At 46.0% G+C, this 16,323-nt stretch overlaps 1 protein-coding gene across 6 annotated transcripts in view; it reads left to right on the top strand.

Annotated features, from left to right (window-relative positions):
* Window positions 1–16,323, top strand: part of LOC140200009 (steryl-sulfatase-like) — a 142,210-nt gene that overhangs the window by 72,705 nt on the left and 53,182 nt on the right. For all 6 annotated transcript variants that reach the window (XM_072262621.1, XM_072262622.1, XM_072262623.1 and 3 more), the window contains 2 exons: window positions 774–896; window positions 5,191–5,614. In XM_072262621.1, the coding sequence (XP_072118722.1) occupies window positions 774–896; window positions 5,191–5,614 (547 nt within the window). The remainder of the gene's footprint in view (window positions 1–773; window positions 897–5,190; window positions 5,615–16,323) is intronic.

The raw sequence follows: 16,323 nt of genomic DNA, 5'->3' as shown, positions 1-16,323 counted from the left end.
TGTTGGTGGTTTGGATATCTCAGAAAAGGCTGATCTCCTAGGAGTTTCACTCACCACAGTCTCTGGAGTTTACAGAGAATGGGGCGAGAAACAAAAAAATATCCAGTGAGACACATCAAAGTTGCTGGTGAACGCAGCAGGCCAGGCAGCATCGCTAGGAAGAGGTACAGTCGACGTTTCAGGCCGAGACCCTTCGTCAGGACTAACTGAAGGAAGAGATAGTTTCAAGTCCCTCACTAGCTCTTCCTTCAGTTTTTCAAATCTCTTACTAGCTCTTCCTTCAGTTAGTCCTGATGAAGAGTCTCAGCCCGAAACGTCGACTGTACCTCTTCCTAGAGATGCTGCCTGGCCTGCTGCGTTCACCAGCAACACTGATGTGTGTTGCTTGAATTTCCAGCATCTGCAGAATTCCTCGTGTTTGCATATCCAGTGAGAGGCAGTTCTGTGGGCAGAAACACCTTGTTAATGAGAGAGGTCAGAGGAGAATGGCCAGACTGGTTCAAGCTGACAGGAAGGTGTCGGTAACTCAAAAACCATACATTACAACAGTGATGTGCAGAAGAGCATCTCTCAACACACAACATGGCAAACCTTGAAGTGGATGGGCTGCTGCAGCAGAAGCCCACGGATGTACGTTCAGTGGCCGCTCTATGGGGTACAGGAGATAACTAATAAAGCGGCCTCTGAGTGTAAAACACAAGAAAGGCCTCTTTTTGTGCTGTCCTGTTCTATGACCCTAAAAGACCAAGTTCTCTCTTTCTCTTTCTCTTTAGGAATGGCCTCCACCCAAAGAGTTGGTGTCTACATTTTTGTTGCTGGGTCAGGTGGACTTCCCACCAATGAAAGCACCTTTGTCAAGCTGTTGAAAGAGGAAGGCTATTCCACTGCCTTGATAGGTAAGGGGTAGTGGCTGCACCTTCTGATACAAGGCAATTAAGTTTTAATAAACACAGGAACAATCCAGAGTAACGCGTATCAAAATGCTGGGGGAGCTCAGCAGGTCAGGCAGTATCTATGAACAGTCGATGTTTCGGGCTGAGACCCTTCCTCAGGGCTGGAAAGGAAGGGGGAAGAAGTCAGAATAAAAAGGTCGGAGGAGGGGAAGGTGTACGAGCTAGAAGATGATAGGTGAGTCCAGATGAGTGGGGGGGTTGAAGTGAGAAGCTGAGAGTTGATATGGGGAAGAGATCAAGGGCTGAAGAAGGAGGAATCTGATTGGACAGGATGGCGGACAGTGGGTAAAAAAGGAGCAGGGCACCAGAGGGATGGGATAGGCAGATGACAAGAGAGGAGGTAAGAGCAGAGCCAGATTGGGGAATGGGGGGTGGGGAAGAGAAAGGGGAGGAGAGCGAGATTATCAGAAGTTAGAGAAATCAATTGGTTGGCTGCACAATTGTCGCCTACCCCAGTTCCAGCACCCTCGAGTGGATCCAGACCTCGACTACACCACCACCAACTCCAGGTCCTGCGACCCTGGAAACCTTCAGACTGCAGATCGGTCCACCTCTAGCTCCAGCTCCAGTCCGTACCTTGGCCGTAGCACCTCAAACCTGAGACTCCCCTGCTGCCGCTGTTCCCTCCAGGCTCCCCTTCTTCCACGACCACTCTCCTCTAGCAGCAGGAGGGATATGGGGCCACTACCACCTCCAGGCCATCCTGACTAGGAAATACAGTTTTGTGCAAAAATCTTAGGCACATAGATATTTTATTGATCCCAAAAGAAATTACAGTGTCACAGTAGCATTACGAGTGCACAGATATAGATATTAGAAGAGAAGTAGGAAGAATAAAGAACAAGTTACCACAAACAGTCTAACAGGAGGGGGTCATCACTTCCCCAGCTACAGGTTGACTCATTATAGAGCCTAATGGCCGAGGGTAAGAATGACCTCATATAGAAACATAAAAACATAGAAAATAGGTGCAGGAGTAGGCCATTCGGCCCTTCGAGCCTGCACCGCCAATCAGTATGATCATGGCTGATCATCCAACTCAGAACCCTGCACCAGCCTTCCCTCCATACCCCCTGATCCCTTTAGCCACAAGGGCCATATCTAACTCCCTCTTAAATATAGAAACATAGAAAATAGGTGCAGGAGTAGGCCATTCGGCCCTTCAAGCCTGCACCGCCATTTATTATGATCATGGCTGATCATCCAACTCAGAACCCCGCCCCAGCCTTCCCTCCATACCCCCTGACCCCCGTAGCCACAAGGGCCATATCTAACTCCCTCTTAAATATAGCCAATGAACTGGCCTCAACTGTTTCCTGTGGCAAAGAATTCCACAGATTCACCACTCTCTGTGTGAAGAAGTTTTTCCTAATCTCGGTCCTAAAAGGCTTCCCCTCTATCCTCAAACTGTGGCCCCTCATTCTGGACTTCCCCAACATCGGGAACAATCTTCCTGCATCTAGCCTGTCCAATCCCTTTAGGATCTTATACGTTTCAATCAGATCCCCCCTCAATCTTCTAAATTCCAACGAGTACAAGCCCAGTTCATCCAGTCTTTCTTCATTTGAAAGTCCTGCCATCCCAGGAATCAATCTGGTGAACCTTCTTTGTACTCCCTCTATGGCAAGGATGTCTTTCCTCAGATTAGGGGACCAAAACTGCACACAGTACTCCAGGTGTGGTCTCACCAAGGCCTTGTACAACTGCAGTAGTACCTCCCTGCTCCTGTACTCGAATCCTCTCGCTATAAATGCCAGCATACCATTCGCCTTTTTCACCGCCTGCTGTACCTGCATGCCCACTTTCAATGACTGGTGTATAATGACACCCAGGTCTCGTTGCACCTCCCCTTTTCCTAATCGGCCACCATTCAGATAATAATCTGTTTTCCTATTTTTGCCACCAAAGTGGATAACTTCACATTTATCCACATTAAATTGCATCTGCCATGAATTTGCCCACTCACCCAACCTATCCAAGTCACCCTGCATCCTCTTAGCATCCTCCTCACAGCTAACACTGCCACCCAGCTTCGTGTCATCCGCAAACTTGGAGATGCTGCATTTAATTCCCTCATCCAAGTCATTAATATATATTGTAAACAACTGGGGTCCCAGCACTGAGCCTTGCGGTACCCCACTAGTCACCGCCTGCCATTCTGAAAAGGTCCCGTTTATTCCCACTCTTTGCTTCCTGTCTGCTAACCAACTCTCCACCCACACCAATACCTTACCCCCAATACCGTGTGCTTTAAGTTTGCACACTAATCTCCTGTGTGGGACCTTGTCAAAAGCCTTCTGAAAATCCAAATATACCACATCCACTGGTTCTCCCCTATCCACTCTACTAGTTACATCCTCAAAAAATTCTATGAGATTCGTCAGACATGATTTTCCTTTCACAAATCCATGCTGACTTTGTCCGATCATTTCACCACTTTCCAAATGTGCTGTTATCACATCCTTGATAACTGACTCCAGCAGTTTCCCCACCACCGACGTTAGGCTAACTGGTCTATAATTCCCCGGTTTCTCTCTCCCTCCTTTTTTAAAAAGTGGAGTTACATTATCCACCCTCCAATCCTCAGGAACTAGTCCAGAATCTAACGAGTTTTGAAAAATTATCACTAATGCATCCACTATTTCTTGGGCTACTTCCTTAAGCACTCTGGGATGCAGACCATCTGGCCCTGGGGATTTATCTTCCTTCAATCCCTTCAATTTACCTAACACCACTTCCCTACTAACATGTATTTCGCTCAGTTCTTCCAACTCACTGGACCCTCTGTCCCCTACTATTTCTGGAAGATTATTTATGTCCTCCTTAGTGAAGACAGAACCAAAGTAATTATTCAATTGGTCTGCCATGTCCTTGCTCCCCATAATCAATTCACCTGTTTCTGTCTGCAGGGGACCTACATTTGTCTTTACCAGTCTTTTCCTTTTTACATATCTATAAAAGCTTTTACAGTCAGTTTTTATGTTCCCTGCCAGTTTTCTCTCATAATCTTTTTTCCTCTTCCTAATTAAGCCCTTTGTCCTCCTCTGCTGAACTCTGGATTTCTCCCAGTCCTCAGGTGAGCCACTTTCTCTGGCTAATTTGTATGCTTCTTCTTTGGAATTGATACTATCCCTAATTTCTCTTGTCAGCCACGGGTGCACTACCTTCCTTGATTTATTCTTTTGCCAAACTGGGATGAACAATTGTTGTAGTTCATCCATGCAACCTTTAAATGCTTGCCATTGCATATCCACCGTCAATCCTTTAAGTGTCATTTGCCAGTCTATCTTAGCTAATTCATGTCTCATACCTTCAAAGTTACTCCTCTTTAAGTTCTTAAATATAGCCAATGAACTGACCTCAACTGTTTCCTGTGGCAGAGAATTCCACAGATTCACCACTCTCTGTGTGAAGAAGTTTTTTCTAATCTCGGTCCTAAAAGGCTTCCCCTTTATCCTCAAACTGTGACCCCTCGTTCTGGACTTCCCCAAGCATAGCGCTCTTTAGAGCAGCACAGCTGTCTTGGTCTTGGTCTATTACTGAAAGTGCTCCTCTGTTTAGCCGAGGTGGCATGCAGAGGGTGAGAAACATTGTCCAGAATTGGCAGGATTTTCTGTAGAGTTCTCTGTTCTACCACAGCCTCTAGTGTGTCCAGTTACAGCTAGTGTGCCTAAGACCTTTGCACAGTACAGTAGTAATTTTATGTATTGCTGTGTACTGCTGCCACAAGAAACAAATTTTATGACTTGTGTGAGCAATGATAAACCTGATTCTGATGTGGATCTCTGTTGTGGACTGAGAGTGGGAAGGGATCAGGGAGAGGGGAAGCATTATTGGGAAAGGAGAAGGAATGGGGAGGGAGGGAGAAGCACTGGAGAGACAGTCATCCTGTAATGATCAATAAACCAATTGTTTGGAATGAAATGACCTAGCCTGCGCCACTCACCCGTCCCCTGGCATGTCTCACATCCCTCGCGCGGTGCTCCACCCTCGCCATTCCCAACATCCTTTGCTCCCACCAGGGTTACAAACTCACTTTCCATTCCACATTGACAAATATCGTGGGCACACTAAAGCAATATACTGTATGTGTGCCTAAGACTTCTGCTCTGTACTGTACGTGCTGTGTGTGATGTGTTTTGTGGGTGCACCAGGATGTGGAGGAACATTGTTTCGTTTGGTTGTATATGTGTACATTCAAATGACATTGAACTTGAACTAATGGTTTACTTTACAGGAAAGTGGCACCTTGGCTTGAATTGCAAAACCAGTGACGACCACTGTCACCATCCAGCACGTCACGGGTTTGACTACTTTTACGGCCTTCCGTTGTCTAATCTGCGCGATTGCAAGCTCAACAGTGGTAGCGTCCTCATCGCGGGATCTCGAAGTGTCGCCCTTGTCACTCTCCAGCTTGTCACCCTGGGGCTTTTCACCCTGTTGCTCCTGGACTACTTGGCCTTGGTGAAGGTACCTTGGAGAGCCCTGGGCTATGTCTTCCTGGTGGCCGCCATATTGCTTGCCTTTACAGTGTTGTTCTTCAACCAGTTTCGCAACTTCAACTGCATCCTGATGCACAACGAGAAGATAATTCAGCAGCCCTATTCATATGACAACCTGATGCAGACATTGACCAATGAGGCCACAAGCTTCCTGGAACGGTAAGAGATGTGAACCCAATTACCCATTTATTTGAAGGTATCTGTTGGGGCGGCATGTTATTGTAGCAGTTAGCATAACACCTATTATAGTGCCAACAAGTGGAAGATAGCCTTGTTTCCTCTAAGGTGTGCACATGTGTGTGTGTGCGCGCGCGCGCACACACACACGTCTTCGCTACTAGCGGAGAAACGAATTTAAACTATGCACAAAATGTTGTCACCCTCTAACTCATTGGCATGTTTACTAGAATGTTACCTGGGTTTCATCTCCTAAGTTAAAGGTTGAACAAGTTAGGTCTTTATTCTTTGAAGCATAGAAGGCTGAGGGGGGACTTGATAGAGGTATTTCAAATTATGAGGGGGATAGATAGAGTTGACATGGATAGGCTTTTCCCATTGAGAGTGGGGGAGATTCAAACAAGAGGACATAAGTTGAGAGTTAAAGGGCAAAAGTTTAGGGGTATCATGAGGGGGAACATCTTTACTCAGAGAGTGGTAGCTGTGTGGAATGAGCTTCCAGCAGAAGTGGTTGAGGTAGGTTCGATGTTGTCGTTTAAAGTTAAATTGGACAGCTATATGGACAGGAAAGGAATGGAGGGTTATGGGCTGAGTGCAGGTTGGTGGGACTAGGTGAGAGTAAGAGTTCGGCACGGACTAGAAGGGCCGAGATGGCCTACTTCCATGCTGTAATTGCTATATGGTTATAAGTATATTTCACAATCGTGCACAATCACATTTCCTTTTCCGATTTCTGATGTGGACAGTGTTGACAGCGTGGAGTCTGCAGATTTTAGAACTGGCTTAGTTATACTGTTTTTATTGAAGAAATTATTGATTCTCTATGTCGAATTCCAAAGAAGCACAAAAGAACTGCTATCCTTGGAATAACTTCAGGTTTGCTTCCACGTAAAAATTCAGTGCACACATGTTGCTGTCACTGGGCAAAAAAACTGCACGGCACAAGATTTTTTGTGCACGCTCCTCTTTACAAGTTAGAGGGAACATTGGAAGATAGGGGTTCAATTCCCACCACTGTCTGTAAGGAGTGTCCACATTCAAGAGCCATCTCTAGAAGGTTCATTGATTCTTAATGTCTTATGGTCTTAATAGCCTTGCACAAATACCAGAACAATACCAGGCCTTGAATCAGGCTATACTATTCTGAACTAGCATGAATTTGCTTTGTGTTCCCTTTTAGTTTAGAAGATTGTATGTTAGAATAGAAGATCAGAAGATATTGGAGCAGAATTAGGCCATTTGGCCCATCGAGTCTCTTCCACCATTCAATCCAATTTTCCTCTCAGCCCCAGTCCCCTGCCTTCTCCCCGCATTCCTTCATGTCCTGACCACTCAAGAATCTATCAACCTCTACTTTAAATATACATGAAGACTTAACCTCCACAGCTGCACGTGGCAGAGAATTCCACAGATTCACCACTCACGTCTCCACATCCACTCTATTAAGGCCTTTCACCATTTGATAGGTTTCAATGAGGAGAAGATGTTTCCTGTGGTGGGAGAGTCAAAGACCAGAGAACACAGCATCCGAATAGAGGGGCGTCCTTTCAGAACGGAGATGAGGAGGAATTTGTTTAACCAGAGTGGTGAATCTGTGGACTTCTTTGCCACATGCAGCTGTGGAGGTCAAGTCTGAGAGGAAAATTCTGTGCCAACCTGTCACAAACCCCAACCCGTACGTCTTTGGAATGTGGGAGGAAACTGGAGCACCTAGAGAAAAAACTCCATGTGATTTAAAAGGGACCGTACGGGGGTGGGGGACAACCTCTCCACTCAGTGTGGTGCATAAATGGAATGAGCTACCAGAGGCAGGTACAGTAACATTTAAAAGACACTTGGATAAGTGAGCGGATAGGAGGGGCGTGGAGGCTCTGGGCCAAATGCAGGCAAGTGGGACTAGCTTGGTGAGCACTATAGTCAGCACGGATGAGTTGGGCCGAAGGGTGTGTTTCCGTCTCTATGACTCAAAGGGTAGTGGGAGCAAAGGCTATTAATATTTTTAATACAGGACTTGAATAGATTCTTGATAAGCATGTGGGTAGAAGGGGGCAAAATCTGCAATGTTTTAAAACCTTGGCGGCCCACATCTTCACAACCTTCAACCCAAATCCAAAGAGTTAAACCAGCAAGGAAGTCATCGGATGAGAGAGTATTACGTATAAGGTGAGATTGGCCAAGCTTGGATTGTTTGCATTGGCAATGGGGGCTGCCACATGAAAAGAGTTACGTGTAAACAAGTTCAAAACTCAAAAGAAATTTATTACCAAAGTGCATATATGTCACCATATTCTACCCTGAGATTCATTTTTTCTTGATCATTCCTTTGGACTCATCAGCTGCATAGAAGGTGAGCCCACTACATGGGCGACAGCTTTTTCCCCCATATTGTACTGCCCTGGCTTGCGTTTTATGTAGACAGCTGGGTGTAACATCCATGGTTGAACCCGTCCAACATAGACCTCAAATAGTGCAGGGCTGCAGTCACAACATTTTTGTCCCTTAATAACCATAATAGAATCAATGAAAGACCCCACCAACTTGGGCGTTCAATCAGTGTGCAAAAGATTACAAACTGTTCTAATAAAAAAGAAATGATATTTATTGCTTATTTATTATTACTGAGAACTTGAGATGAAGAGTCCTTGAAAGTCAGTCCATAGGTTGAGGGAACATTTCAGTAATGGGGCAAGTGAAGTTGTCCCCTCAGGTTCAGGAGCCTGATGGTTGAGGGGTAATGACTGTTCCTGAGCCTGGTAGTGGTCGGCCCTGAGCCTCATGTACCACCTTCCTGGCGGCAGCAGTGAGAAGAGAACATGGCCTAGGCGATGGAGTAGGAAGATATTGAAAATGGCAGAGAAAGCAAGAAGGTAGATGAATGAGGAGCAGTGCAGACCACTAGACTTCTCTCGCCTACTCTGGTCATTCAACAAGACAGTGGCTGATGTAACTGAAACCTCAAACCTGCATTCCCCTTACGTGTGTGTGTCTGTGTGCGCATGTGTGTGTATATGCTTGCATGCACGCGTATGTGTGTGGTCACTCATTCGAAGCTCAGGCTTGGACTTTCTAATGTTATTCGTTACTGAGAATTATGGACTATAATGCTCCCACCAGCTGTATTGAGTTGACACTGCCTAGCTCTGAACTTGCTACTTGTTACTTGTTCTTATCTGAAACTCAAGCCTTTTAATCAGTAAAGTAGCAGCTCCTCGCCTGCCACGCTCGTCCTCGCCAACTCCTAACCACCCACACATTCACTGACATGAGAAACTAAACATAATGGAACTAGCAGTAGCAACACGAGAGATTCTGTCGATGCTGGAAATCCAGGGCAACACACACAAAGTGCTGGAAGAATTCGGCAGGTCAGGCGACATCTATGGAGAGGAACATTTCTCTCTTCCCCCTTGAGGTCTCCCTAACGGCTCTCCCTCTCTCTCCCTTCAGGTCTCCCCCTCCCCTTGAGGTCTCCCTGCCCCTCCCCCCACCTCAGCTCTGCTTCTTTTTGCTCTGTTAACTCTGTCCTGGTCTTGTTAACTTCACCTCATCCCTTGCCCATATATGTGTCTTTTCTCATTCACCTCTCACCTTCTTTACCCTTGCTCTTTTCTCTTCTCCTTCACCCTACCCTAGAGATTCTAGTCAGTTCTCATTGCAATCAGCCTATTCTAGTGCCATCTGTGATCTCCACCCAGTGCATTTCTGTCCGTTAGCGGAGGACTTTCAGGCAGATGGGGCTCTGGTTGACAACTCACCTTGGAGAAGGGAAACTGTGATCTCAAAGCTCCGCTGCCTTGTGGCTGTACCCAGTCATGGGTAAGGCTACAGGAGTAAACCCCAAGGAGAAGTCTGCATCTGGAGTACCTAAGCTGAGTTCAGTGCTGACTGGCAAATCCTGAAATGCTGCTGGTGCCACACTCCATCAGTCTCGATCATTCCTTTGGACTCATCAGCTACGTAGAAGGGGAGCCCGCTACATGGGCGACAGCTTTTTCTCCATATTGTACTGCCCTGGCTTGCTTTTTATGTAGACAGCTGGGTGTAACATCCATGGCTGAACCCGACCAACATAGACCTCAATTAGTGCAGGGCTGCAGTCACAACATTTTTGTTTCTTAATTATGGTTACTGGGTGGTGGGTTGGAAATATGTTTCCACCAAAGGAGGTGTAAGGTGCTCCTTCCCTCTGCTGGCCTGCAGGTCACCCTTGGGCAAGGTGTAGCACCTGTTTAGCCCCCCCCTCCCCCCCACCGGATCAGGGTCACGTGAAGCCGTGGGAGCAGGTGGTGGATGGTTGTATGAGCAGCTGGTGCAGATCACAATTCCTAGTTATGCGACCACCGACACCAGGCAGACAATCTCTGAAGGGTATTGATAATGGCTGGGGTCACCCATCTTGTAAAGACACTGCCCAATAGAAGGCAATGGCAAACCACTTATGTATAAAAAAATTTCCCAAGAATAATCATGGTCATAAAGACCATAATTGCCCATGTCATACGACACAGCACATAATGAACAAACAAAGATGATGACAGAGACAAAAAGTCATACAGCACGGAATCAGGCCCTTCGGTCCAACTGGTCCATGCTGACCAAGATCCCCATTTCAGCTCATCCCATTTGCCTGTGTTTGGCCTGTATCCCCCTCGATGCGTCCCATGCATGCTGTTAGCTTTATTTGTCACACGTACTCTGAAACATCACTGTAACAGCAACTCGAACAAACCAGCCCCACTGCTGGAGACCCATCACGAGGAGTTATCCTGTATGACACACCCTCTGATCAATCCAATAATAATGTTCCAGACGTTGAAGAAAAGTATTTGATCCTTGGGCCGTGATAAGGCCACCCTGAGGGTGGAGGCGAAACACCTTGTATTCCATCTGGGTTCCCTCCAACCTGATGACGTAAATATTGTTTTCTCATTCCAGCAAACAAATAGTCATAGTCATACTTTATTGATCCTGGGGGAAATTGGTTTTCGTTACAGTTGCACCATAAATAAATAATAATAAAACCATAAATAGTTAAATAGTAATATGTAAATTATGCCAGGAAATAAGTCCAGGACCAGCCTATTGGCTCAGGGTGTCTGACCCTCCAAGGGAGGAGTTGTAAAGTTTGATGGCCACAGGCAGGAATGACTTCCTATGACGCTCTGTGTTTCATCTCGGTGGAATGAGTCTCCGGCTGAATGCACTCCTGTGCCCAACCAGTACATTATGTAGTGGCTGGGAGACATTGTCCAAGATGGCATGCAACTTGGACAGCATCCTCTTTTCAGACGCCACTGTCAGAGAGTCCAGTTCCATCCCCACAACATCACTGGCCTTACGAATGAGTTTGTTGATTCTGTTGGTGTCTGCTACCCTCAGCCTGCTGCCCCAGCACACAACAGCAAACATGATCGCACTGGCCACCACAGACTCGTAGAATATCCTCAGCATCGTCCGGCAGTTATTAAAGGACCTCAGTCTCCTCAGGAAATAGAGACGGCTCTGACCCTTCTTGTAGACAGCCTCAGTGTTCTTTGATCAGTCCAGTTTATTGTCAATACGTATCCCCAGGTATTTGTAATTCTCCACCATGTCCACACTGACCCTCTGGATGGAAACAGGGGTCACCGGTACCTTAGCTCTCCTCAGGTCTACCACCAGCTCCTTAGTCTTTTTCACATTAAGCTGCAGATAATTCTGCTCACACCATGTGACAAAGTTTCCTACCATAGCCCTGTACTCAGCCTCATCTCCCTTGCTGATGCATCCAACTATGGCAGAGTCATCCGAAAACTTCTGAAGATGACAAGACTCTGTGCAGTAGTTGAAGTCCAAGGTGTAAATGGTGAAGAGAAAGGGAGACAAGACAGTCCCCTGCGGAGCCCCAGTGCTGCTGATCACTCTGTCGGACACACAGTGTTGCAAGCACACGTACTGTGGTCTGCCAGTCAGGTAATCAAGAATCCATGACACCAGGAAAGCATCCACCTGCACCCTCCCTCCCTTATTCCCCACTTTGACCTTTTACTTCTCACCTGCCTATTACTTTTCCCTGTGTCCCTCCTCCTTCCCTTTCTCCTATTGTCCACTCTCCTCTCCTCTCAGGTTTTTTCTTCTCCAAACTTTGACCATTATCCTCCGCCTGGCTTCACCTATCACCTTCCAGCTGGCCTCTATTCCCTTCCCCTCACTGTTTAATTCAGGCATCTTCCCCCTTCCCTCTCAGTCCTAAAGAAGGGTCTTGGCCCAAAACGTCAACTATTCATTTTGTTAGATGCTGCCTCAGGTGTTGAGTTCCTCTAGCAGGTGGACAACAGGTGGCATGGCTCCTACAATTGCAAAACAATGCATTTCACTGTATGTTTTGATGTAAATTGATAAGTAAAACTAGTCTTTGATAAAGCTTATCTTTGATACCAATCAAAATCTCTTTTAGATGTTGTAACTGTATCTGCTTCAACCTCTTCCTCTGGCAGCTCATTCTGTGTATATGGTATCTTCTGGGTGTAAATGTTACCTCCCAGTCTTCTATTAAATCTCTCCCCTTGCACCCTAAACCTATGCCTTCTGGTTCTTGATTCCATAACTACCCTGCAAGATGTTGTACACCTCTATAAGATCACCTCTTATCTAAGTTGTCAGTGGATTTGCGTTCAAGGACTCTTCAAATCATGTTCTCAATATTTAAGGTAGAGATTGATAGGCTGTTGATGGGTAATGGGGTTGAAGGTAGAAGACCAGACAACGGGGTTTCAAAAAAAAAGCCACAATTGAACAGTCTTGATGGACTGAATGGCCTAATTCAGCTCCTTTATCCAATGGTCTTATGGTATTTTTATGCAGATTCAGATCCAAATTTATTTATCAGATGTACATTGAAACATAGTGAAATGTGTCATCTGCATTAACAACTGACATGCTCAAGGATGAGCTAGGGGCAGCTTGCAAGTATTGCCACACATCCGGTGCCAACATAGCATACCCATAATGTTCAGGAGAACACAACAAAACAGGCCATAAGGCACGAGAGAAGAATTAGGCCGTTCGGCCTGTTTTCCCTCACCATTCCATCACGGCTGATTTATTATCCCCTTCAACCCCATTCCCTTGCCTTTCCCTGTAATGTTTGATGCCCTGACTAATCAGGAACTTAATTTTGGAGTAAGTTAAAAGATTGGTACGACATCTTGGACCGACATCGGGTAGATGGAGCTCGTCAGCCTGGGAAAGCAGTCCATCTAAGAGAGGGAAAACTCTGATTTCAAACCTCCGCTGCCCTGCGGCCGTACCCACTCATGGGAAAGGCTTCGGGAGTAAACCCTGAGGACAAATCCGGAGCTGGAGCCCCTAAGGCAGACCGACGTTGCCTTCAACCTCGTTCTGGCAACTCCTGCAACGACACTGGTGCCAAGTTGTATCGGCCCTTGCCCTTCCCTTGGACAACATCGGTGGCGTGGAGACTTGCAGCATGGGCAACTGCCAGTCTTCCATACAATCTTGCCCAGGCCTGCGCCCTGGAAACCTTCCAGGCGCAGATCCATGGTCTCGCCAGACTAACGGATGCCACCATGGGCCAAAGGGCCTGTACTACGCTAGAATGTTCTACGTTCTATGTTGCAGTCGACCACTGCTCTTTGGATAAAACAAACACAATCCAAATGATTTATTGGCAAAGCAGCCAATTATTCCTTATTCCTCTAAACTCCAACAAGTACAGGAAAACTATCTTTATGGAAAAGAGAGTTGGGAATCCATAATTGGATTACAAACAGATCAGCCATGACGTTATTAAATGTAGGTACAGGCCACAGGGCCGAATGGCATCCAAGTTCAAGTTCAGTTATCATTCAACCATGCACATGTGTACAGCTAAATGAAGCATTGCTCCTTTGTCGCCAAGGTGAGAAACTCGCACACAGTACATATATTTATGATAGCACATACAGCCACAACAATCTCATACTGTGAAGCTTCATTACTATCCAGTAACACGTTAGTGGGGTAGAGCTTCAGGACTTGGTGTTTTTAATGTCCAGCAGTATCTTGCAATCCTAAGAAAGGCATAAAGACAAATAATTGCACCATTGGTTCGACCTGAAAAGGATGCTAAGACAAAGCATGATGTCATCTTACCGGAAACCTGCTAATTCGAATGTTTGTGTCTATGTTCAGTCCTGGGCACGAGCTTGGCAAATTGATTTCCAATGCATCTTCGCTGGCAGACCTCAGCTTTGGGTGTTTTGTCATCTTCAGGTGTTCCACCTTTTATCTGTGCACCTTGGCTTATAGATCATGCCTTCTTTAGACAGAGTCTTAGCTTTCATGTCCACATCAAACAAGTTCCAGTTCAGAAAGGCAGAGATTAAAGTTTTCCACCATCATTTTCCACCGCTATAATTTTTAAATTGGCGTTGATTCAAAGACATGACTTCAGTGCATTTGTTGGTTTGTTCACAACAGTTCCTGTTGCTAATGGTCGGATCGTTCCGATTATAATCTGAGGCTTCGACATCTATTTGCTTTGAAGCTTCAGCTCACTGCTGATTTTACTTTGAAGTCTCGGTATTTCCTTACAAGCTGCAATAAGAAGCTTCTACTGATAACAGAACAAAATCTATCACATAAGGATGATTCTCCCTTTCTTGTTTTTTTTCTCTTTCTCTCTTCCTATTTCCCTCCTATCCCTCTTTCCCTCCCTCTCTTTCCATAACACAATAAGATATAGGAGCAGAATTTGGCCATTTGTCACATCGAGTCTTGCTCCACCATTTCAGCATGGCTGATCCGTTTTTCCTCTCAACCCCTATCACCTGGCTTCTTCCTGCATCCCTTCATGCCCTGACTGATCAAGAATCTATCAACCTCCACCTTAATGACTTGGCCTCCACAGTTACCTGTGACAACAAATTCCCCAGATTCACCACCATCTGGCTAAAGAAATCGCTCCTCATCTCCGTTTTAAAAGGACATCCCTCTATTCTGACACCACGTCCTCTGGTCTTAGAGTCTCCCACCATAGGAAACTTCCTCTCCACATCCACTCTATTGAGCCCTTTCAACATTCAGTAGATTTCAATGCAGCCACCCCTCATTAAAATACAGTTTCTAAACTGTAGAGATGATTAGGGTTTTGCCATTTGGTTCAAGAACTGAACCGTTGACATAGCTGTTCATGAATCTGGTGGTTGGGTACTTCAAGCTTCTGTACCACCAGACCAATGGTAGCTGGCACAGCTACCTGTACTGCACTTTCACCATAGCAGTACACTTTATTTTGCATTCTGTTATTGTTTTACCTCATACGACCTCAATAAGACCATAAGACATAGGAACAAAATTAGGCCATTCAGCCCATCGCGTCTGCTCCACCATTCCATCATGGCTGATCCCGGATTCCACTCAACTCCATACACCTGCCTTCTCACCGTATCCTTTGATGCCCTGACCGATCAGGGAATGATCAACTTCCGCCTTATACGTATGCACGAACTTTTCCTCCACAGCAGCTTGTGGCAGAGCATTCCACCGATTTACTACTCTCTGACTTAAAAAAAAAAATCCTCCTTACCTCTGTTCTAAAGGGTTGCCCCTCAATTTTGAGGCTGTGCCCTCTAGTTCTGGATATCTCCACCATAGGGATCATCCTCTCCACATCCACATTCACCCTATCTAGTCTTTTCAACGTTTGGTAGGTTTCGATGAGATCCCCCCGCATTCTTCTAAATTCCAGTGAGTACTGGCCCAAAGCTGCCAAACGCTCCTCGTATGGTCCCGGAAGCATCCTCCTGAACCTCCTCCAGACTCTCTCCGATGATAACACGCCCTTTCTGAGATAGGGGGCCCAAAACTGTTGACAATACTCTAAAGTGAAGATGGCAGCGTGACGCAGTGCGCGCAGCTGCTCTGAAATAATATCGTATGCGTTAACTAGGGGCCGTGCACAATCCTGATTTGATGGAGACAGCTGTGAGAAGCATGGAGGAACACTTGGAGAAACTTCTGAAATGCCTGTTTCGCTGCCGCTGCTACTGTGTGATCGAGAATCTCCGGAGGGGAAGGCCCCAGATCCTCGGCTTTGCCTATTGCCTGTTGCCAGGGCCAGGACCAAAGTGCTCGGCAGAGATGGTGCTCAGTGCTCAGCGTCGGAGGGCTGGTCGGAGGCTCAAAGTTTTCGGCCAGACTCAAGAGTCGGCTGTGGTCGGGTGCTTCCAGGATGCTGCATCGGCAAGTTTGCGGTGCTGGAAGCTCATGGCAGGAAGAGTTTTTTTTCTTCTTTCTTCTACCATCTGCGTGAGATGATGGGACTTTTGAGAGACTTTGAGACTTTTTTTACCGTGCCCATGGTCTGTTCTTTATCAAATTACAGTATTGCTTTGCGCTGTTGTAACTATATGTTATAATTATGTTCTTTTTGTCAGTTTTTCAGTCGGTTTGTCTTGTGTTTCTGTGATATCATTCTGGAGAAACATTGTATCATTTCTTAATGCATGTATTACTAAACGACAATAAAAGAGGACTGCGTGTCCTCATAATCTAATCTAATCTAAGTGCAGCCTCACTAATGCCTGATAAAGGCTCAGCATTATCTTCTTCCTTTTATATTCTATTCCCCTTGAAATAAATGCCAACATTGCACTTGTCGTCTTTACCACAGACTCAACTTGTAAATTAACCTTCTGGGAGTCTAGCAT

Source organism: Mobula birostris, chromosome 7 (assembly GCF_030028105.1).
Source record: "Mobula birostris isolate sMobBir1 chromosome 7, sMobBir1.hap1, whole genome shotgun sequence".
In the NCBI taxonomy this organism is placed as follows: Eukaryota; Metazoa; Chordata; class Chondrichthyes; order Myliobatiformes; family Myliobatidae; genus Mobula; species Mobula birostris.
This window is presented reverse-complemented; position numbering and strand designations above follow the sequence as displayed.